We start from the raw sequence: 25015 nt of genomic DNA on the forward strand, positions 1-25015 counted from the left end.
GAGGAAATGCTAATTCTGAACTCTCACTTCACTCTTTCATGCAATACATTACATGTTATCTACATGTATATTTGTTTTTGTAAATATCATTGATGATCACATTTTAGATCATGTTTATTGCATCTAATGTGTCAGTCGCTGAGAAACAAAGGACATAATAATTATGCGCTTGATAAACGTATGTTTCTTTTATAACTAATTTTCTTGTAATTTGTTTGAATGTTAATGACGATAGGATCGAATAGAAACATGTAACCAGATCTCAGAGCGGAACAACTGCAACGATTTAACAAATCTGGAAAGAAAACACATTTGTGAAAATGTTTAGCGTCATTGGTTATTTTTATTACACATGAAAGATACAAAATATATTAATACATAGCGAGTAGCAATTATGGCAATACAATAAGAATGTCACAGACATAAAGCATTTATAGATGATAGAATTTAGATTGTATCTTTGTAATACTTTTTCAGCCAAAGAGCAAGTAGATGTTCGATTCAACACCAACATGTAATACAGAACTGAGCGAAGCACAAACAATTTATTTCGCGACGTTAATAAGTACAGCATGGTTATAACATTACTTTACCAATGGAGTTTGGGAACTCGTCGTTCTACTATTTCATTTACCTATGCATCTGATGAACGAAATGAATCTTTTCCTAAATCACTAGATAAACCTTTTTGAAATATGTCTACATAAAAATTATAAATGCCTTTATTGACCTGTAAAACGAGTCGATTGCCATGACACTAACGCATTACGATTGTTAATTAAAACTGAATTACTATTACAATGAATAGATAGGAATGTTGGCAAACTCGGCAAATGACAGCTTTTCCAGAACATCTTTTGTTCACCAAAGTGAATGATTTATCCCCCGAACCTTTCGGCTTTCCGCTTTGAATTAGGCCTTCTTCCAAGCCCCTCTATGGTTGATAGAATATAGGACGAACTAGGAAGAAGAACAATGAAGAGATTTTCACTTGCAGTTGAAAAATAACCTTGGGCCACAGAACAGATGTCATGTAAAACAGACAAGTTCGTCTGGTTCGCGTTAGAACGTTATGTTTCTTTCAAAATTACACCAGTTGTTATTCCTATATACTTGTATAATATAATTATGACACGATACCCTTCCATGCACCTGCCATGTATTTAATGTGTAAGATTCCCTCTTTCAACCCCCCCCCCCCCCCTCGTCCTGTCTGTATCCACTCCCGTTACCCTTGTCCCCCTCCCAACCTCCACCCCCCTCTCTCTCTCCCTCTCTTTGCTCAAACAGGTGAGTTAATAGAGGGAGATACTCGGGGTCCATGAAAGGTTCGCTTCATACCGGGTATTCTTATAAATATCACCTTCTCTATAAAAATGCATCCGTGACGTATTGGAGATGATCATTAGACAGGTTGTGGCAGGCAATGACTACTCATTTCCGCTTTGAAGTAGACCAGGTTACTCTCATAATGTATGCACACTTCTCATGATACCTCTGACGTTTAGAAAGTATTCTCGTGAGGGTGGCATTTTGGTTTTAAAGTATGGAAAGAAAAACTTGGAAGTCGCAAGCTAAACTTTAATCGTTAAATAATGTTTAGGGCAGTACATTACAAAAAGAGAGGTGTGTCGGCGTGTAAATATGTGCGTGTGCGACACCACTATGAAAATTCAGTTCGGAATTTCTTTTTAATTTTCAACATTTGTTGGCAAATCTTAAATATCAACAAAAAATCTTTTTTTTTATTGTAACAAATTTGCTAACAAAATTCTTGACCCATTTGGCTAACACTCCTTTCACCCCTAAAAGAGCTTGAAACGAAATATATACGAATTTTAATTCCTATCTGAAAAACTTAATCTGCGTTTGCTAAATTGACCTTAAAACATAATTGGCAGTACATGCAGTTATTTTCAAATGTCATGTATTTTGATAATTCTCAACCCCCATATTTATATTCTTGGTTACCATCTTGTGCTTTGAATTAACGTCATTTCGTTTCAATATTCAGCTATATTCGGCTTTATTCGGCAATATTCGGCTATTTCCAGCATTTGATCTGATACTTACATGACGAGGAGGAAACCTCTCCGACACCTGTTCATTCGACATGACTAATACCATATCAGGAAGCCCTACCTCTACCGCGACTACATGTAAGTATACACATAATACTAAGAGACATTAGAAGCACCATCATTTACGAATTATTATACCAGCCTTGAAACTGAATCATCACAATTCACAAGGAACATGTGTCCAACAATGCGTCCATTAGACGTGTATGCATGGCTGCGATAGCATTCATTAAATACAGCTTGATACATGTGGCACACTTAAAGCTTTAGTTGCCTAGCAATGGGAGGGGCTTAAAAGGAAACTATGATACACAACAATTTCATGATAAAGATAATATAAATATACATTTTTATTTGTCCATAACAAATTAACGCACAAAATATTATATTCCACAGTACTATCGACTAGGCAATAATATCACTTCAGTTAATAAATATGTAAAGCCCATGTACATTATGGTACAACATTGCAAAGTACCCAAAACAAGATTATATCTCCTTTATAATGCTTCATAATGAATCCAATATAAGCAGAATTCTAAAAAAAAAAAAAAATAACGATAACCATAGCACCATTAAAGGAGTTGGCATAACATCACTTGGAGTTGTGTAGGTATTTAATAATAGACCCTGTGTAAAAGCTTGCAGAGGTAAACCAGCACACAGTATTTTGGAATATATCCTACATCCAAAAGACGAACAGAGGTCTCTCGCATAAACTATTCAAAAGGTACAATCAATGAATCAAACGTACACGTTTGTATCTTGACTTTCAACCAATCACGATCACACAGTCTAGCCTTTTATCTTTGGAATGTTAACTCTTTATGTGAGAGGTCTTGTACAGCATTCATTCACTTCGAAGACACTTACAAAACGACTGAGCTTGGCTTTTAGAGGGCAGTGTCATTAGCTATCAATAGGCAATAGGAACATATTGGGTTCCATAAATCACTTCTCCAAAATACTCGCTAACGATATACAGTATACTCCGTTCATGACTCAGTCACTTTGCTTCAAATCCCACCGAGAATCGACAAGATATTAGCCATACTCATGTGATTTCTTTGATCAGTAAAACACGTGTCAGTCTCTTTTTTGTGACTGGCGTATATTTGCGATGACTCCCATTAATGTCTATGCAATGGTTTGTGGATGCCGACACATATCGTTCCAGCTCGCGATCCCTGATCCTCCCATATTCTATACATCTCTGTCGTCGTTTTCCCGTGTGTCGTAATCATTCGCTTATAAGCGCAGTACTTGTATGGTTGGTTGTCGATATGGAATCCAGAATGTCCAGTCATTTTAATCTTTAACTTCTTCATACATAGTCCCATGTATACATCTTCTAAATAGAGAAATCGTGTATGCAGTGACATGTTATAAGCGCGAGCTGGGATGTCACCGGACATGACATAACCGGTACCCGAACAAAAGGACGGGTAACGCGGATTCGAATACATCTTCTTCGGAACATACCACTTGCTTTTCGGGTTTCGAATCGGTGCGTTCCCGGAGAACTTATTTCCTACAAAATGCTTTGTCTTTGGTGTCTCTGGGTCCGTTAGATGCGTAATCAAAGCGTCATAATTGATATACATGTCATCGTCTGTTTTCATGACATAATTAACATCCGAACAGTACTGGCTGGTCCATTTCATTGTCATAATAGTCTTCAGAGTTAGATTCTGATAAGAATCCACGAAGTCTTCCATAATTATATCACCGTGTCTCTTACTCTCCAATTCGACAAGTCTTTGATGATACTGGTTCTTTGACTTACCGAGCATAAACAGCGTCATTATCTGTTTGCCCCTTACGATCTTCTGCGACCCCCATGTTTCCCTTATAGCTTTCCGCCTTTCAAAATTCGAATGGATTGTAAACACACACACAAGTAAAAAGACATCGGTTTCATTTCGGCCTTTAGTCCTACACACTTCTGGTTCATTCAAGACCAGGTTATAGTCATGTGAAGCGCTAAGACTCCTGTGCGTGTTTGTACTATTATCCTCTGATCCAGAGTGCCACCATTCTAGGAACCTTGAGAGAAATCCTCTTGAAGGTTCTTCTCCAGTCTTGGTGTTCTTGGGACACAGCTTCCCTTCTTGCTCTTTAGCATTCTCACCATGGTGTCGAACAATATCCTTGATCACTTCCGGGTCACAAGCCACTTTACTAAGGTCACGTGACGAGATGACACCCAGGTCATGTGGTTTGGAGGTGGATACCTGCCTCCCAGTAACGACGTCTTTATGTCCACGGTAGATGATGAGATAGAGGCAGGCATTGAATAGTACCATCCCAAGGAAATACAGCTTAATGCGCCTGTGACGGGATAACCCTGCATACGTTGACAGGTCCTGCAGTGCCATCATTAACCCATCTGATTGACTAGACATGGCATTGGGGGCGTGCTACAAGTCAATCAAGAAGAAGACAAATCTGCAAAGGTGGTAGAAAATGAGAGATGGAATTTAACGCAGGAAAGATAACAATGGGATGGGAAAATTGGCTAAACGTATAAATCCTAGTTGACGAGGACAAAGAGCTGATCATTTGTAAATAAATAGATGTTATATGTAAGCCAACGTTATAAAAGGATGTCATTTATAAACAAACCAAAAAAAAAAAAATACATGATAAAAGTCGATCATGACTATTGATTGATCCGAATTTATTCCATTTCATACACTGTATATCAATTGTTTGCACAATAAAGAACATAGTTGACAAAGTAAGTTCAAAATTATGAAATGAAACAGGAACCTACTGGAAAGCAATATGTTACTAATATTATCATGGCCTGATGCCTGCAACTGCTGTTTCATATAAGTAGGTGCATGTCATATAAGTTGAATTTGGGTTAGGATCATTGAGAAAATCTGTAAAATGTTTAGAAGCGTCGGGAATGACATTGGCAAGATTTGGGCCTATACCAACAAAATATTCATTAAACGCATTTGCTATATAGATTTTGTGGATTTTCAATTATTTCTCCATCTACGTTTATTTTCACTGTCAACATAGACCAGGATCCTGTTTCATAAAACTTGATATCAATAACAAGTTACAAGCTGTTATAAGCTACTGAAATCACGGCATTTGATTGGCTGAGAGCAAATTTTTCATAGATATTTAGCATTTGTTATAGATAACAAGTTACAAGCTACTGTTATAAGCTACTGAAATCAAGGCATCTGATTGGCTGAGAGCAAACTTGTTATCAATAACAAGTTACAAACTACTGTTATAAGCTACTGAAATCATGGCATGTGATTGGCTGAGAGCGAATTTGTCATAGAAATTTAGCAGTTGTTATAGATAAAACGTTTTATGAAACAGGCCCCAGCTGTGCAAATAGAAAAATACGCACTGGAATCTGGATCATAACCCATAGATTTGTATATTATCATGTAAAAATAGGTATTATAGAAAAGTGATTTTCCTTTTCTCCTTTCAAGTTTCATGAAATTATCATTATACTGCTTATTTATAAATCCATCGTTGTTTCACGTGAATGAAAAATATATTCGTAATTATAGAGATTGAACTTGAATAAAAGAGAGGAAAGGAGTGGGAGCGAGAGAGAGAGAGAGGTTATGGATATTAAAGCCTCGAATACAGCTGTAAAACAGCTTGCTTGGTAACATGCTAACTCAAATAATACTCGTTCGGTGCGTTATTATATTTCCCATATACAGGTAAGACAGTTTTCGATGGAGAATACATTTTGAAGATTAAGCCGACGTTAAATAAATTGCTATGGTAACGAACGAATTCGAGCGACTTGTTATTGGGTTTTTTCACCGCATTACCTAAGTCGCGTTCATCTATACAGATATCGATAGAAAGTCAATAGAAAAATAGAAACACGATAGAAAATTTCCTCTCAAAACTTAAGCTGTTAATATCAAAGATTTTTACAAAATTACTTTAATATCTATTCTCATACAAGGGAGTAGGAATATTCCTTGCTGTAAGGTCACCTGAATAAAAATCAGCGTTTGGAAAGCAACATCTGGATTTTCTACAGATAGCGAGGTTGTTTCTGTTTATACACAAGGAAGGGCGAAATTACTACACAAAATCTAATTTATTCGATATTTAAGGGAAAGGGATATTTAAGGCCCTAATATTAAGTTGGTTTTCATAAAAGCAGAAAATGAGATAAGCAGTTTAGTGAAAGTTTGAACAAAATCCGATTAAAACTATTCAGGTTAGGAATGTCTGAAATTCACTGGCGTAATGAGCAAAAACGTTTGGGGGGCTGACAAAAATCCGAATATCCCCACTCTAACATGCAGTCCCCGCTGAACGTTTCTCAAAGTGGGGTCTAGAGGTATGGGCATCAGTGGCGGATCAAGGAATTTCATTGCGGGGGGGGGGGGCACAAAATGGCATGGGGTGAAATATATGTAAAACGATGAAGCGACAGAACGAGGCTTTAACGGCGAGGGAGTGGAGCGACCAAGCAGGGGGTGGATCTGGGTGTGGGTTCCGGCCCCCTCCCAGAGTAAGAAGCATTTGCAATTTTAGAACCAAATTAGGCACATTTTCAGACACTTCCTGGAATAATATGACGTTAAATTGTTATCTCCTATCTCCTACCCCTTTCAAGAGTAGGGAACTTTTGCAATTTGAGAACCACATTTTGCGCATTAATGTCCACCGGCACTTCCTGGAAAAAAAAGGCCTTCTTGAATTGAGACAAGATTAAGAGTAAAACACGGTACAACGAATCGTCTTCTTTCTCTAATAATTTAATGAAACGGCAAAGGTTCCGCGCTTCGCGCGGGAGGGGATGCGTTAGAAGTTAGAGAAAAGTGATCTGTCGAATCGTGAGACGTTGTATAAATTATGCTTTGATGCCGCACAATGCACAAAGACGGTGGTCCGGTACTTTTATCTCGAGTGTATAAACTGTGTCGTTATCGGGGGCGCGGCTAGATCTTTTTAAAATGGGGGAGGGGGGAGGGTGTAGCGGCCAACGATTACCGACAAAACGAGCCACCAAATACCAACAAATATAAAAATACCAATGTCCAAATGCCTTCAATTTTAACCCTATAAACCCGGGGCGAGGAACTAATTTATTTTTTCAGTTCCCCCCCCCCCCCCTCCCGCGCGCAGCGCGGAAGCTTTGACACTTCATTAAATTATTGGAGAAAAAGACGATCCGTTGTACCGTTCTCGACTCTTCTTGTTTCGCCCCTCCCTATGACGTTTCATTTAATAATTAGAGAAAGAAGACGATTCATTGTACCAGTCCCGACTATTAATCCTTGTCTGAATTCATTTCCCCCCTCCCGCACGAAGCGCAGAAGCTTTGACGTTTCAATACATTATTACTCTTAATCCTTGTCTGAATTCAGTTTCCCCCCTCCCGCGCGAAGCGCGGAAGCCTTGGCACTTCATTAAATTATTAGAGAAAGAAGACGATCCGTTGTACCGTTCTCGATTCTTAATTCTTGTTTCGCTTCTCCCGCGCGAAAGCTATGACGTTTCATTTAATTATTAGAGAAAGAAGACGATCCATTGTACCGGTCTCGACTCTTAATCCTTGTCTGAATTTAGTCCCCCTCCCCCTCGATCCCGCACGAAGCGCAGAAGCTTTGCCGTTTCATTAAATTATTAGAGAAAGAAGGCGATTCGTTGTACCGTTCTCTACTCTTAATCTTGTCTGAATTCAATTTCCCCAATGCGGAAACTTTGACGTTTCAATAAATTATTACTCTTCACCCTTGTCTCAATTCATTTTCGCCCATCCTGCGCGAAGCGCGGAAGCTTTCACGTTTCATTAAATTTATAGAGAAAGACGATTCATTTTATCGTGTCTTTGTCTGAATTCAGTTTTTCCCCTCCCACGCGAAGCACGGAAGCTTTGTTGTTTCATTTGATTATTACTCTAAATCCTTGTCTGAAATCATTTTCGCGTTTCATCAAATCATTAGAGAAAGACGATATGTTGTACCGTTCTCGACTCTTAATCCTAGTCTGACTTCAATTCCCCCCCTCCCGCGCGAAGCGTGGAAGCTTTGCCGTTTCATTAAATTATTAGAGAATGAAGACGATTCGTTGTACCGTTTTCTACTCTTAATCTTGTCTGAATTCAATTTCCCCCACTATATGTGCAGTTCGCATATCTGTGCATGCTCAGCCCGAGTGGTGGGTAGCATGTTAGAGGCCACTATAAGGCCCTTATTGACTATAAAAAAACATATGCTCTTCCTGGCTATTTGGGAATGGGTCAGTTTGCAAGAATTAAAGGAGAAACTAGCATTTTGTTGAAATATCACGAACATTTATACATCACTTGTCATGGTTCAATTTTTTTTTTTTTTTTTTTTTTTTGGGGGGGGGGGGGGGGGGGGGGGGGGGGGGGGGGGGCTGGCGCTTCAAGCCCCCTCCCCCCCCCCCCCCCAGTACGCCAGTGCTGAAATTGTAATCAATGAAGCACAACAACCTTTCATTTGCTTGCCTCTCTCATTTGCTGATTTTGCTCTGTACATTATATAAGATGTCATCAATTTTAATTTTCTTACTCCATTGATGAAGTCATAGATTTGTTTCATTCAGAATTACAAGGGTTGTATAGACACATATTTGCAATAATTATGTTGAATTATAATTAGGGTGAATGTATGATTGAATATAATTTTTGAGGGAAAATAGACATTTCTGATTTTTGTATTAACAGAGCAAATGGGAAGGACCTCGCAAGATTCATCTCAGAGATGCCAATTTGTGTTTGATTGATCGCAACTTAAATAATCATAACTTTCCTAGTTTTAATCGGATATTGCTCAAACTTTCACTTATTTGTTTCTCTCATTTTTCTGCTTCTATCAAAACTTAATATCAGGGGGTATTTGATACTGATCTATTTGTTCGTAATAAAAAACACATTCAAAATATCAACAAATCCCTTATATTGTATTTTAGTGTCTTGATCATACGTCTACATCTGCCCGCATCTGCCCGCAGTGGCGGATCCAGGGGGGGGGGGGGGGGGGGGGGGGAGGGCGGCCCCGGCCCCCCCCCCCCCTTGAGAAAAAAAAATCATGGAAAAACACGTGATTCTTACCTTTTTTTTGGGGGGGGGGGTTGCCCCCCCCCCTGGCGCTCAAGGGGGGAGGGGTACAATTTGTTTAATTTAAGAGGACCCCCCCCCCCCAAAAAAAAAAAAAAAATGTGCTCACTACTCCCCCCCCCCCCCCCCCCTCTCACTGAGCGAATTTTCGGGAGCAAAAAAAAAGAGAAAATCCTGGATCCGCGCCTGTCTGCCCGTGTCTATGTTATACACTTACCCAGGCGCGGATCTACGGGGGGGGGGGGTTTAGGGGGTTTAAACCCCCCCCTTGGGCGGCCAAAAAAAAAAAAAGAAAAAAAAAAAAAAGGAAAAAAAAAGAAAAAAAGAAAGAAAAAAAAGAAAGAAAAAAGAACGCACGCTGGAGAGAAACCCTTTCAAGTGCAAATATTGTGAGAAGATATTCAACTCATCTGGTAACTTAACCAAACACATGATAACTCTGTGTATTAAACTGTTACTTGATTTAAAAAGACGTTATCATGCACTGCTTTTTTATGGTCTCCATTGTGTTAATAGATGCCAGGAAAACATCACTTACGGGGTTCAAATAAACACCCCAAAAAAAATCGGCTCGCCGCTTCGCGGCTCGTGGACGATGCTCCGCATCGTCATTATTTTGGTAAAACCCTCCCCCCCTTAGCAAAAAGCTAGATCCGCCCCTGTTACCTGCCCTTTGCACACACAGTAGTATTACTATGATCATATTTCTTACACAACACACATCTCTTCCTCTTCCTGTATATTATACCCGCCTATTGTACATACATAGTATATGATCTCATGTATCATTCGCTCCTCGGATAAAGCTCATGATAAGAGTATTAATTTCAAAGACCACTAAGCTTCGACATTTGAGAAGTATAGTATAACAGGAGCTAGATAGTGAAGTACAAGGGTACAGGTGTCAGGTGCTGTCCTACTTTTTAATTGATAACAAACAGACCTGGGGAGTGTTTCACAAAGACTAAGATCGATGGCAGGCCGTTCATGCCACGGGAAAGACACGTAGTCTCGTCATGCTACACCCCCTTCAATATACCTTCACACGCTAATCAAGTCCATTCGTTAAAGTGCAGTTGTCCACAAGAAGTCGTAGATGGCGTTAACCAGTATTTGCAATGCTACACTCCCTTTAAGATACGCTTCCTGATAATATCGATGTCCTATATTCTGTTTAGGAGTATCAATAAATTAATACGCCCCCCTCCCCCTCCCCCCTCCCCCCCCCCCCCCCCCCCCCCACTCCGTGAACGGAGGAATACCATGCGTGTTACCAAAATGTCCTGTAAAGGGGTACTTTTCACGCACCGAAGTCCGGCTCGTACATACACAAAAAAAGACTTTACACACCGGACTTAGGGGGTGTTTTCAAAAGGAGGGAACATGCGGGGCCGGGCCTTTAACCTATGATACTGATCTTACTATTCGACTGATGTACCAGCAAATGTTATCAATATATCGAGATACTGGTATGTACATGTAGCACACTCCATCATGCCCTTGAACTAGTCTAGAATTGGAACTAGAGTTAATTCATGAAAGCAATTTCGTGTCCTCCATTCCTTATCCCATTTGATTATAACATCACGATCGCGAAGTCTTTAAAGAATTCAACCCAAGGGCGATTTTAAAGGTACTATGTCCCATTTGCAGGCCAAAAAATGAAAAAGTTAAATTCCGACTGCATTTGAAAGATAATACTAATTTAGAACTTCCCTAAAAAAAGGGGGGTTTGTAAATGTCTTCAAGTGGGAAAATAACGACTATTAGTTGTCAAATCGACTTTAGGGCTGTAGAGCCCAAAAGTAATAGTCTTGATTTTCAGACAATTGTACCGAATGGTCATACGTTTTATGCTGCGCAAAGATTCAATCAGTTTAATCTTGGCCATCACAAGAAGTGGGTTATTGATGTAGACAAATGCTCATGTACCCTTTACAGCTCTTTTCATGTATGTTATTACCAAAAAAGAAAAAAGCCAGTCAGTCACTCAATAGTGTCTGACAGTGAAGTCTAGCAAGTAAACGGGTTTCCTTGCATAATTTGAATATGAGGACACTGCTAACGTTTAAATTTCACAGATAGGACATACATGCATATTCATAATTCCTGCAAAGTTCTACAGAATTTGAGGTTGGCTGCAAAAGGGACATAGTACCTTTAATACCGTGTTGTATTGCGGCTAGCAATCACATTTTAACGGAGTACGTCATTTGAATGTTTGCAAATATCAATAGGGGATGGACAACGCTATGGAGACCGCCTTGGTTGATTTTTTTAATGAAGTCTGGCGATCAATATTAATTCGATATTAAACAAATTAATATAATAATCACGATCTTTTCTATACACGCTTATTACAGAGAATGATGCAGCATCCATTCTCCAAAGTTACACGACGTTGCATTATAATTGCAGAATGCAATTTTACTCAGTCTTTCCCGTAACACATCGATATTACTCAGCCAATTACTGAGGCAACTCGTATACAATCTATATTGAAATTGATGGTTAAGACTCCGAATGATTTTAATAACGACAAGTTCAGCATATGGCATAATTCATTATCAAAATCAAACTCAATCTAAATTACATTCTTTGCAATAATAAATAATAATATGATGTCCCAGTCATTTCGGGAGTGCGTTTAAATTCATTGGAGTAGTGAGTTCAAATTCATTGGAGTAGTGAGTTTTCACAAAATCTAAAAAAATTGTTCACTAAATGTTAATGACAAAAATCTACAAAAAGATTATTATAGATGTACACAATGCATGAGCCAGAGAAGAAGATGTTGTCCAACTATGTTGCCACTTTCCAGTACAATTGCTAATATTTGATTTTTTAAAGTAACTATTTCTAACATACCAAATACAGTGCCATTTAAGCAGGGGCGGATCCACGTAGCGATTTTTCCGGCCCCCCCCCCCCCCCCCCCCAGCCCCCAAAACGATAAAAAATAGGATAATAACGTAAAGTTAACCTTTATAAAACAAAAAACAAAAGCGCCCTCCCGCTTATTCGCCGGCCGGCTGAGACGGCACTAAATTTTGTATTAAGATTTGGCTACCCCCCCCCCCCCTTGACGCCGGCTGGATCCTCTACAGGCGTGGATCCGCGGGGGGGGGGGGGGGCTGACGGGTCAACAACAAAAAAAGAATTTAAAACAACAACAAAAAAAAGAATTTAAAACAAAAACAAATCTCACGAATAAGGTCCAAAAAAAATAATAATAGTGGTCTCACCCCCCCCCCCCCCCCGCTTATTCACCGGCTGACTGAGTCGGCGCAAAATATTTCCTGAAAAATTGGACCAAAAAAAAAGTGCCTCCTAATACCCCCCCCCCCCCCCCCCCCCCGCTTATTCACCGACGGCTGAGTCGCAACTAATATTTTCTCACGGATTGAGCCCCCCCCCCCCCTCTTCCCGCCGGCTGGATCCGCCACTGCATTTAAACAAGAAACAGTCATGGAACAAATTGGAAGCAATAGGGGAAATTTGATGTTGACCGTTGACTTCATGTATACTGTGTATTGTCAAGTTATGGAATGATCTAAATTGACTCAATTCTCAAATTCTAAACATTGTCGAAGATCTTTAGAATTCGATATAAAAATGTAAATGCGAATGTGTTATTTTGCTAAAGTTTTCAGTTATTTCTTGTAATGGGCATCTTGCCCATAACAATCCTTTTCAGCGGACATTTAATAACTATGGAATTCTTATAAAAGGTCATAATATACAAAGATTGATGCTCACAGACTATTTTCATCTTTACCGGAAGTTCAGAACGCAGCCTTTTTTTAAATGAGATGGGCTGGGCATGTACATGTAGCAAGACTTCAGGACAATAGATGGACAAAACAGAATGGCAACTAAGGATGGGAAACAGAAAAAGAGGAAGGCAGAAGAGAAGATGGAGAGATTATATAACATCATACATGGGAACGGCCGCTTGGACTAGGACAGCTAGAGACAGAAAAGAATGGAAATGTTATGAGGAGGACTTTGTCCAACGTCTGGATGAACTATAGCCTGATAGATACAAAAAATATAGATAGATAGATTATACGAAGGCCAACACAGTCCTTTATCACGGTCATCGTATTACCGTTATGGTCACTATCATATTATAGGGGTCATAGTGTATAGCCTTATCATGTGTATTCTGTGTTATGAGATGTTAGGAGATACAGTACACGCCGAAAATCTCCGCAACACGATTTACACGATTCAAAATTTACACGATTCGACTGCTCGCGGGAATCGTGTAACCATTTATTTTTACACGATTCGTTTTTTGCCAATGAAGCGAAATTTGAATCGTGTAAACGTGTAATCGTGTAAAATTACACGATTCCTCAATTCAGGTCGAATCGTGTAATCGTGTAATCTGCCCGCCGAAAATCTCCGCAACACGATTACACGATTTAAAATTTACACGATTCGATTGCTCGCTGGAATTGTGTTACAATTTATTTTCAGTGGTGATGGTGAGCAGGTTAAGGACGTCTAGTTCAGTAAAAGCAAGAAGTTACTTCTTGGTTGAACGAGGACAACGTGGACGATACGAGGGGATAGCGAAGATTACGCTTTCTTTCTCTTGTATATATTTTTAATTGCAGTGTCTTGTCTCTAGTTTTATTATAGAATGTTTGAAAGTTAAACAAATCAGTCCACTTCCCGAAAAGCACTCTCGGATTTAATCCTCGGTGAGAAAAAAGAAAAAAGCGATGAACGACGAAGGAAGGGGGAATTTTGTTATTCCTAAGTTGTAAATAAGTAAAAATGATTACAAAATGTAAAGGAGGGCTAACATAATTAAGTATGTTGTGATACTCTTACATTACAAGGCTGTACCAATTAGAATTACGGTTCACCAGCTCATTCGTTACTATGAATATCGTTATACTTTTTTTTATTCAATCATTATCCATTTTACAAACCTGGTTTGTAAAAACGCGTCATATGACGCACGAAAACCAAGGTTTGTCGACAAACCTCCTATGTGAATTCGGGCCTTAGACTTTGATCACATATTGCTTTTTTAGCGTTCCTCATTTTCGTAAATTACCTTTTACAACATTGCATTATTCAGCGATATGTATAAAGAGCTACGGTCAAGGCTTAAGTGCACACTTCCTGTCACATACAAAAGAAGCTTACTCTGAATGTGGCCTGCCATTGACCCTCGCCGGGGACAAAGGCCGTTGCCCTAGCTACAGGCAGAGATCCTTACATAATACCTATTGTTCAGGGGGTTCCCCTTGAACATACACTATGAACATGACTGACAAAGAAAGCGGACAACATATACAGTTCATCAGGTAGACAAAGGAACATCCCTTCACTGCTATTATGTAAAAATGTGTAGAACAGGTGTCACATGCATATCCACCTTTTTACATAATAGCAGTGAAGGGATGTTCCTTTGTCTACCTGAGGAACTGTATATTTTGTCCGCTTTCTTTGTCTGTTATGTTCATAGTGATAGGATCCCCCTGAACAATAGGTATTACATGTACGCCACTGGCTACAGAGTGTAGGGAACAGTTGCAAGCCGAGAATGAATAGAATAAGTGAATGGCCAACTGTCTTTGAGTTACGTTTAGCTAGCGTCACAGTGTCCCCCCACTTTTTCAAGTTCCCCCAAAGTGCCCCTTTGTATGTAGGAAAAGTACCTATTTTACTTTGACAAGTGTCCCTATTAATTTGTAAAAGTGCCCCTTCCCCTTTTCAACTCTGATAAGTGCTCCTTTTCTTTTGACACACACCCCTTTTCCTTCGACGAGTTCCTATTTTCCTTTACAATAAGTGTCCATTTTCCATTCTCATTAGTGTCCTTTTAATCTCTAGTAAGTATCCCTCTTTAAGTACGAGAAGTGCCCCTCTTCACTTTTGATAAATGCCCCCATCAACTCCGATAAATGCCCCTATTAAAATCTGATCGGTGCCCCTTTTCTTCCAACTAAAGCTTTTTTTTTTTTTATCTCTCTCTCTCTCTCACTCTCTCTCTTTCTTTCAATATCTTTCCATTCCCCATATCTTTCTCGCCTCTCTTTCCCTCATTATGTTCCCCTCTTACCTTATTAATTTGTCTCTTTTCCTCTCCGTTTCATAGCCTTCTCATTTCTGTTAATTTTACTAGGTTTCGCCCTTCTTTTTGTTTATCACTCTATTTCACTCTTTCTTTTCTTCCGGTCAACTTTTTAGTTTTCCCTTTTTTCTCTCTTTTTTTCTGTTTATCTTTATCGTGCCTTTCAACCCTCATTTTCCCTTTATATGTTCCCTTCTCCTCGTAGCTATCTTTTTTCCTTTACTATTTCATCTATCATGTCTTCCTGTTTCTGACGTTTTCCTACCTTGTCTCACGGATTAGTATACGATACATGTTAGTGGAAAGTGCTGAGGTTTATACACGAATATAACGTACAGTAATTAACTGATGTACACTGAAGGTAAGTTGTGTATAAAGCAATTGGTGTAAGCAGGATAAGATTTAACGATTGTTGCAGCTTGTCGCATCGTTCTACCAATGCCCTTATAACCCTAATAACTATTTACACGATTACACGATTCAGAGCGACATTCTTCAATCGTGTAAATTTACACGATTACACAGTTACACGATTGTTACATCTGGTCGAATCATCCGACCAATGCACTTTACTATTTACACGATTACACGATTCAGAGCGACATTCTTCAATCGTGTAAATTTACACGATTACACAGTTACACGATTCAGGTGAATCGTGTAAACCGTGTAATCCTAAAAATAAATCGTGTAATCGTGTTGCGGAGATTTTCGGCGTGTACTGTACCAGCACTCTTTAGTAGAACTACAGTACAGGTACTAGTACATGTAGACAGTTCACATCTCTGGCAGAACAATGACATGCACTCAATAACAGATCCCTGATGCACGACTGACATGGTTACAAGGATCGACATACTAGCAACCAGTCTCTAACTATTACATCCAAGCCACGGTTGATGAGACGAACAAATCCAAAATTTACCACATGAGCGGCAACGACATTATTGTAGTAATATTAATTCACCTATTTAAACAAGAACTTCATTTCAAAATGATATGAACTGTAGTATGAAGTACGAGTGTATGATATATATGTACATTGTTATCATATGTATCTATTAATGTACATGGCTTGCCTACAAAAGTACAATATCAAAGCCCCCCTAAAGTGTTGGGAGCCCCAAATTTCCCCAAATATCTTGTCTCAAAATTTCACTTCAAAGTTATGACGTAAAAGAGGATGTCCTTTGACACTCACATGTGCAAGGGTCTTCAAAACAAATGTGTTTAAAGACAAATATTACTCAATAAAAGAATGCACAATTCGAGTATTTTACATACAACGGAACCCAAATTGTGTACTCTTTCATCAATATTTTTCTTCAAACACAATTATTTTGAAAATTAGTTAGTGTTAAATGATGCCCTCTTCCACTTCATTATTTCATACAATAGAGTTGAAATTTTGCCATCAAATTTTGGTGGCTGGCTCCCAACACATTAAACAAAAATGTGTATAGGCCTTTAGAGTACCGAGGAGCTAACGATAAATTCGCTCGTCGCCCAGGTTACTGGTGCGACCATCACGCCATTGTTGAGCACAATATTGTTTGGAACCAGAAACCTCGACAAAATGGCATGACATTACACTTCGGTACTCTATATGGTCAGCCCTTGACCGATTTATAAGCTTTCATGTAGGGTTCATAGTAATCGTTAATAGCAAATAATGATAACTTTTTTTTTCATTCTAATATGAGGTATTTATTTCATTATCATCAAGTTATACCCATGTTCATGAATATAAATACTTCATTCTTTACTCCCGCTGGACGAATATGATCCGGAGTCTTTCGGACACTCCGGATGAAAATGATCCGGCGTTTTCCGGACACTCCGGATATCAAAACAAACAAGGGAAACGCTCTCGGCGGTCTCGCCTGCATAACGCAATTCAATATGATAAACCAGAACGTCAATGACGTAGCGCTCATCCGCATCTCACAACAACAAATATCGTAAATTTTATGTGGTACACTTTTGAACTGGTCAAAAAATAGAAATTTGATGCCCTGAAAGGGACATAATTTCATTTCATTTGCATAAAGTACCATAAATAATCAATGGAGCAAAATCTCACAATTCTATGTAGAAGTTTATTGTTCCAAATTAAGCTCTACCAGATAAGGCAAAATCGGTCAAGAAATGAGGGAAAAGAAGCAATTTTTGTTATTTTTGGAATAAATTTGCATAAATTACCATAATTAATTAATGGATAACAATTTCAAAATTCTGTGTGGAAGTTTAGTGTACCAAAGTTAGCTCTACGATATAAAGCAAACCAAATCAAAATCGATCGAGAAATGAAGGAGAAGAAGCCTTTTTTGTGATTTCGAATAAATTTGCATAAATTAGCATAGATAATAAATTTCACGATTCTGTGTAGAAATTTTAAATCCCCTCCTAGCCCTATCATATGAAACAATCAGAATCAAAATCGGTTGAAAAATAACGAAGAAGAAGCATTTTGAAAATCTTAATGTTGATGCCACAACAAAATCTAAGTTTGTTGACCTTAAATGGCCTTTGACCTTAACTTAGTGACCTGAAATTCTACTCACATGATTGGGGAGACTTGATAACCCTATAGTCCAAGTTTCATTGACTAAGAACTTATACTTTCAAAATTATATCAAAAATTCAAAAACTTAACCTTCGGTTAAGTTTTCGATGATGATGCTACAACATAGTCCAAGTCTGTTGACCTGAAATGACCTTTGACCTTGACTTTGTGATCTGAAATTCTACTCACATGATTGGGGATACTTGATTACCCTATAGTCAAAGTTTCATTGACTAAGAACTTATACTTTAAAAATTATACCAAAAATTCAAAAACTTAACCTTAGGTTAAGTTTTTGATGTTGACGCCGTCGCCGTCGCCGTCGCCGTCGCCGCCGCCGTCACCGGAAAAGCGGCGCCTATGTCTCGCTTTTTGCTACGCAGGCGAGACAAAAACTCAACCAGCCAGCCTCGAAAAAGCAAAATTACACACAGCTTTTACATTATAATTATACGTAAAATCACGAAGCCCCAAACTCAATATTATACTAACGTGATTTCTTACCAATATGATGTTTAGACTGCAAATAAAAAGCCCAGCGAGACATCTTCCGGAATGAAAACTGGAACAACTGAATTTGTTTAAGGAAATAACCTCAGATCGGGGGTGATGTCTCTACCGAGACAAATGGAGTAATGATTTTCACACAAGTTGCAGGGGCTTTAAAGGTAAAGACCAGTTATGGCCATGCGATTGCATTGTGAAAGAAACGTTGTGGAATCGATCAGAAAAGGTTGATCATCTAGCATCTAGCATCTGCAAGGTTCTGGAATCATTAAAATGATAAGAAATTTGGCCCATTCTTCGTAAAGTTACAAGCACTATACACAGAAAGATGTATATGGGACTACCCTATATCTCTCACAGACCATGAGAGAAACAAATTTACCAAATATATGAATTAGTAGGCGGTTTCCCGGTAAATTTTTTATCATCATGTATCAGTCAAAACATATTCTTTCACATGATTGGAAATGAGAGCTTCCATTTCATTTTTTTTTAAATTGGGGCGTTTCCAATACTGGTCTTTACCTTTAAAAGGTCAACGTAAGGCAATTCGGTAGCATTTCGCCTTCATCACCCGTTAAACGGTGAATATTACATTTACAATAACAAATTTACATGACCCGAACAGGATTTCTTTGGGATATAATTTTTTGTAGTGAAAATACCCTTGGTATATGATTTCTTGCGGTCGGTTCCATGTACAATAGTTCAATACTATACGTGTTAAACTATCTGGATGATAATTTCTGCATTACTGATTGACAAAATAATGTACAACGGGTTAGGATTCACTCAAGTCTCAGTTTATTTCTGAGCTGCATACTAATAGAAGAGGGTATGACGTCATAGAGCTATACGGTTTTAATTCCATCATCCGGGTAAGACTAGATACAATGGTAAATCATGAGTTCATGACAGTCAGCAGCTATAGAAAACCACCCGCAATTCCTCAGATATTTAAGTCGGCATAATCGTCAAAGAGAGAGAGAGAGAGAGAGAGAGGGGGGGGGGGGGAGAAAGGAGGGGAAATTAGCACAAAAGATCAGGAATCTAATAATTTTCATGACCTCTTGCTTTAATTTTTAAGCTCAAGGAGGTGGGAGCCTTTCGTGCCCCCTCATAATACCAAGGGGTATTCAAAAGAAACACTCACCAAAAGTAATACTGTAATAGACAATGGTAATTGCCATGTTTTCATCTTCTTTTCCCTCTTGTTTTCCCCTTCTCTCTCCCCCTGTCTCTGTCTCTCTCTCTCTCTCTCTGTCTCTCATTATACAGTATACATGTAAATAGGATATGTCCACAGTCCGTGATATATTTGTTATAGTCTGCAAAGTCCAAAGTACTTTGTCCGTTAGGGTCGTATACATGTAGGTTTTCATGGTACGATTAAATAAACACAGATAATTCACATGCAGATATAATGTATCAAATATTCGGTGGGATCCAAGCTATATTTGGGTTGAATGCAATCATCATTATTATCATGGCACCTAGTCCGCTCGCAGTGGCCGTTTTCGTAATGGAAGCAAATCACACTTACGTCCGTCGATATTTATAATTGTATTTGAATATAGTTAGAATGAAAATTGCATTTATTACGTGTTCTTAGGTAGGGCAAGCAATCATGTTTGTTCTACAATCTACCTGGAATACTTCCTTGAGTTCTTATCGGGATGGGAATGGGGTGGGGGCTGTAAGCCTTCAACAATAACAACACTTACAAGAAGAGGGTCATAAATAATCATATATTCCTGTTCATACTTATACATGATGAGTAGACGGTGTTTTTATGTTTCCTGCGGACGGCGGACAATAATAATTATGATAATCACAAACTGACTTGGTTTGATGAGATAATGATCATCTTGCAGAATGTACAGATTGTACGTTTCCCAATGACAGCCTTTTAACACATGCTTTTGCAAGTTTCATGTGCCCTGGTTAATTCTTCACATAAAGTGCCCTAAACGGGTCAATGTGCCCCCGAATTGCATGCCCTCTGATATTCTACAAAAAAAGTCCCAAACCGTTATCTGCATGAATACAATGCAGTTTCTTTTCACCATAATACATGGTCAACTATTTATCTCTAATCATTCACCTCCCCTCTTAAAAAGATAAACCCTAGACGCCACAGTTCCAAAGACCAAAACCATCTCAAAGATACTCTTTGTATATATACAAGGCACACCTTTAAATGTGCCCCGGGTCAATTGGAGCTCCTCCCCCCCCCCCCCCCCCCCCCCCCCCGTACATGAAATTGCGATTATGACTGCGCCTAACCATAATGGTCGTCTTCATCACGTGTCCATGCCTACATTTACATTATAATTCATTTTCACATGTAATATTCAGAGTCACATCTACGTAATAGACGGGTACATTGGGTGACTGTATAATTCATGGGTGCTGAATAACATGGACCAATCCATGTGAATATTGAGAATAAGCCGGAAGGAAGCTAAGGAGAGAGAGTGTGTCTCATGTTATGACAGACTTTACCGGAACAAACACTACCATGTTTAATTTCACAATATGCATGGGATTTGACAGTTTAAATAATATTTTTCTTCTTCTCATTCTTTCAACTTCGTTGCAGGCCTTTCTCAGAGATTACTAGTATTTAAAAAAAGGTATTAGGTAAATTGTTTTATTTTACTGCCAATGTAAACCAAGTCATGATTCTGCAAGCTAGTTCAAGCAAGTTCAAAAAAATATGGAACGCATTCGTCTCACTCAAGATTGCATAATGTGAATATTATTATGTTTAACACTTTCTTCGGATTTGAGGCTAGAACAAAACTATTTCATCGTAAATGTACTATCATTTAATAATATAAAAACATCACATGGGCTATGATTCGTTGTATTATGTTGTATGAGTGTACCTAAAATGTTTTTGAATGTGTATGTCCTTCATAACGACCACGAAAAATAGCTAAACTGATCATGTTTTATCCTGAATAAATATGATTTGTTTCATTAAAATATACAATAAATAAATTTCACGAAGCAACAAATTTTGACAATACTAGCTCATATTTCATGGACTTTAGGAACAGGGTTGTCATTATTGTTTGGAATTAAATGTATTTCAAAGGGGCTCAAGAATCCCACATCCTATACATGAATGAATATTGAAGACACCGCCTGACTTGGTTTTCAAGTATTTATACAGCTTCCAAAGTAAGCCAATGATGAGACTCTCCTACAAGAAACAATGTAAAGGTATCATTCTTATTATTGGAATAGAATCTGTTTGCTTTTTTTCTTTTGCTTATCAATATTATATGTGTAAGTGAAGAAGTGCGAAAGCATCGCATGCTCCACAATCACGTTCTTTAGATGTATTCCGTTATCAATGGAAAATAGGTCTACTGCATGGTAACCGCTTGCTCATATAAATAATGTTCATGAATTGTCAAGTTTCTCTTTCAGTATTCAATACATGTAGATGATCAGTGATCGTGTATCCATTTTAGACCTATTTGATAAAGGCCTACGGTTAGATAGAAGGTTCTCCTATGTGTTTGTTGACTAATACATGTACTGCATGCGCATGGGGGTCATATTAAAGCCAAGACAATCTACACAGCAACATGCACGGTTCTTCCAAGTAGAGTATTATTACACGTTAAGGCCAATCTACATTGCCTTAGGCTCAGCAGCATGCAGCTAGCATGTGACAATGAACTCGCTAACGTGTAAGGGGGTCATAACTATACTCGTATCCCTTTCCGCGGTCTCAGAGCGTTCTTTTCATTACTGTAACATCTGTTGTTGTCCCTCCGCTTCTCGGAGATCAGCGACATGTACAAAAGTATTGCACAAAAGTATGACGATGAACTCTGCCGAGTTTGATAATATATAATGATAATAATATGAGGATACTACTACTACTACTACTACGCTACTACTACTACTACTACTACTACGCTACTACTACTACTACTACTACTACGCTACTACTACTACTACTACTACTACTACTACTACTAGTACTACAACTACTTCTACTACTACTACTACTACTTCTACTTCTACTACAACTACTACTACTACATTAACAAAACAAAAAATGATGCCAAAACATAACATATAATCATATGCATACATTATGAAATATAAGCTGAATGATTATTCAGTCAGATATATTCCATACGCTCATGTTTTGAATATAACAAATAATGCAGAATATGTTGAGGCGCCGACTTGCCACTGTACGATTTCTAATATGTAGATCGACCCTCTCTAAAGTATGCGAATAATCTTATTAAGTCAGCCATACGTTTACTAGAAGTAGATACACTGCCCATCGCATCGACACGTTAATAAGTGGAATTTGACATAATTATTATACACTGCATCTCTGAAGTTGCATTGTTAATCACTTCGCTCCTCAAACTAAAGATCGCGTTTCGCTTCAACAATCACCCCGTACTACATTCGATACAGAGAATAGATTGATAGATAGTCTATTTTGAGGCAATCACATGCAGGATACATGCACAAACAAGGTCCACATGCTGTATGATTCTTTCAAATAATATTATACTCACCAGTACTGCAAAATACGGTAGGAAAATAGCGACGAGTATCCATCAAATATTATAAATCCATGGTTACATTCTTACAGAGTCCCGCAGATGACATGCAAATGCCATTGCAGACATTCAACTCGCTGAAAACACAGCTGCGGATTGCGTGCGTTATACGTGCTGCAATGTGAATCATGCCTTATTGTTTGAGTCAGTAAGTCTGTATTCACAGTGTATACGAGGCAACGTAATAGCAGGAAGAAAGAGCTACACAGGAAATCACAAATTCACCATCCTGTTCTTTCTCCTTGATCTTGAATTAACCAGCTGAGCTGAGCTAGCAGTTCTTATGACCCTGTCACCTCCAAGAGAGAGAGAGAGAGAGAGAACGAGAAGAGAGAGAGAGAGAGAGAGAGAACGAGAGAAGAGAGAGAGAGAGAGAGAGATAAAGAGAGAGAGAGAAGGAGAGAGAAAGAGAGAGATAGAGATAATGTAGACCAGTTATATACTATAGACTAGAGAGAAAGAGAGGGATGGAGGGGGGGGGTGAGAGGGGATATATATAGAGAGAGAGAGAGAGAGAGAGAGAGAGAGAGAGAGAGAAGGGACCGGGGAGCGAGAGGGAGCTAGAGGAATGAGCGAGGGATGGAGGGGGGGGGGGGGGGGGGGGGGAGAAAAAAGAGAGAGAGAGAGAGAGAGAGAGAGAGAGAGAGAAAGAAAGAACAGAATCAAAATGGGGTTTTAAGAGTGACATCAACGTGTACCTTTGTAGGCTAAGCTTTACGAAACCCTGTGTATTTGAATACAAATACCGGTATATAAATAATTCACATGTTATCCTACTGCAATCAAATTATAATCCCGCATGTATTCCCTGGAGTGCATCGGAGGATACACGAAGAAGCTACTGAATACTGGTAATCATGGGCCGCTGACCCTTGTATTGAGTTTGCCTGTTACTGTGAGAAAATTACGACTCGACTACCTCGACTGATCTAACCCCAAACCAGACAGGGCGTAAATAGTCAAATTTGACTGAATTCCGAAAAACAAAAACCCAACTACAACAACCCTATGCATAATCATGTTACAGCCAGGGACTTCGGTGGAAAGGGCATTTATTATTATAATGTTGCATTACTCTAGTTGTAAACTGACCCCTTCAGCCTGTGCTGCTAGTTAAATATTATATACCAATAAATGAACGATAGATTAAATGAATAAATCATATATAAAGATAGAAGGTAGGGATTGTGACGGTAAAAAAGAAACTAAACACAGAAAATGAAACAATTATTGGAGGGACGGAACCAGGGCTTATTTGGGATAATAGGCTACACCGCCATCGTATCTCTATTAATAGGGGCTGCATGTGGAGTCAAAAAACATTTAAACAAACATGTTTATCGGGAATATAATGTTTTAGGAATATAATGGCCTGGCTCCTTCAATAAGGGCGAGGAAGGAGGGGAGGGGGGGGGGGCGGAGGGGTGAGATGCGGTGAGATGCTTACGTATATAATGTTTCCATTTAATGTAATAATTTTCACTTGAAGTTTTTCGATATCGGCACACACGGCCGAATGAAATGAAAAAGTAGCTTGTTGAAACGTATATATTGGAAGGAATAAAACAGTCCAAGATAGTTTTGGTACAGGCATAGTCCCTTTATGAGAGTAACATTTGTCACCCCCCCCCCCATGTTCTTTTTTAGAATTTCATACCACGAAACTATGAATACAATAAATCGTTCCCTGCATATTATTTGTGTAAGTTTGGAAATTTATTCGCGTATTTGCGATTTTGTATAGGCCATCCTCTTCGTTTAGCTATTCAATTTTTTTTAAAACAATCGCTAAATATGTTCAGGCTCAAATATTTTCTAGACTACTAATGTCAGTAGACATGCCTCGTGCAAGTATCATAGCACATGCTTTTCATTTGATTATTCGTGATTTGATTTCGTGAAGGACTAATGGAACCAGGGTGCACAATGCTTGCATCGAAATTACTATTATCCGATTATCAGCCTAAAATGTCACTCTGTATCTCCCTTCCCTCCACCCTCTCTCTCTCTTTCATCCACCCTCTATGTCTGTCATGTACAAAAACGATAATTTTACCTTTT

The 25015-nt window shown here is 38.7% G+C and overlaps 1 protein-coding gene across 2 annotated transcripts; it reads right to left on the bottom strand.

Moving 5' to 3' along the window:
- Nucleotides 1-323: 323 nt before the first annotated feature.
- On the bottom strand, nt 324-23279 carry LOC100891122 (beta-1,3-galactosyltransferase 1). 2 transcript variants are annotated; one of them, XM_030990946.1, is made up of 3 exons: nt 18873-19187; nt 18345-18500; nt 324-4529 (listed from the first exon to the last, which is right to left on the bottom strand). In XM_030990946.1, the coding sequence occupies exon 3, from the start codon at nt 4484-4486 to the stop codon at nt 3212-3214; it is 1275 nt and encodes a 424-aa protein (XP_030846806.1). In that variant the 5' UTR covers nt 4487-4529; nt 18345-18500; nt 18873-19187; the 3' UTR covers nt 324-3211. The 2 variants fall into 2 exon arrangements, with proteins under 2 accessions (XP_030846806.1, XP_030846805.1); XM_030990945.1 differs by lacking the exons at nt 18345-18500; nt 18873-19187 and adding an exon at nt 22910-23279.
- Between the last annotated feature and the right edge of the window lie 1736 nt (nt 23280-25015).

This window comes from Strongylocentrotus purpuratus, unplaced genomic scaffold (assembly GCF_000002235.5).
Source record: "Strongylocentrotus purpuratus isolate Spur 01 unplaced genomic scaffold, Spur_5.0 spur5_scaffold_19, whole genome shotgun sequence".
Lineage (NCBI taxonomy): Eukaryota > Metazoa > Echinodermata > Echinoidea > Camarodonta > Strongylocentrotidae > Strongylocentrotus > Strongylocentrotus purpuratus.

What these genes read in the sequence shown, in the direction of transcription:
- LOC100891122 (XM_030990945.1), bottom strand. Translation starts at nt 4,486, where the DNA reads ATGTCTAGTCAATCAGATGGGTTAATGATGGCACTGCAGGACCTGTCA.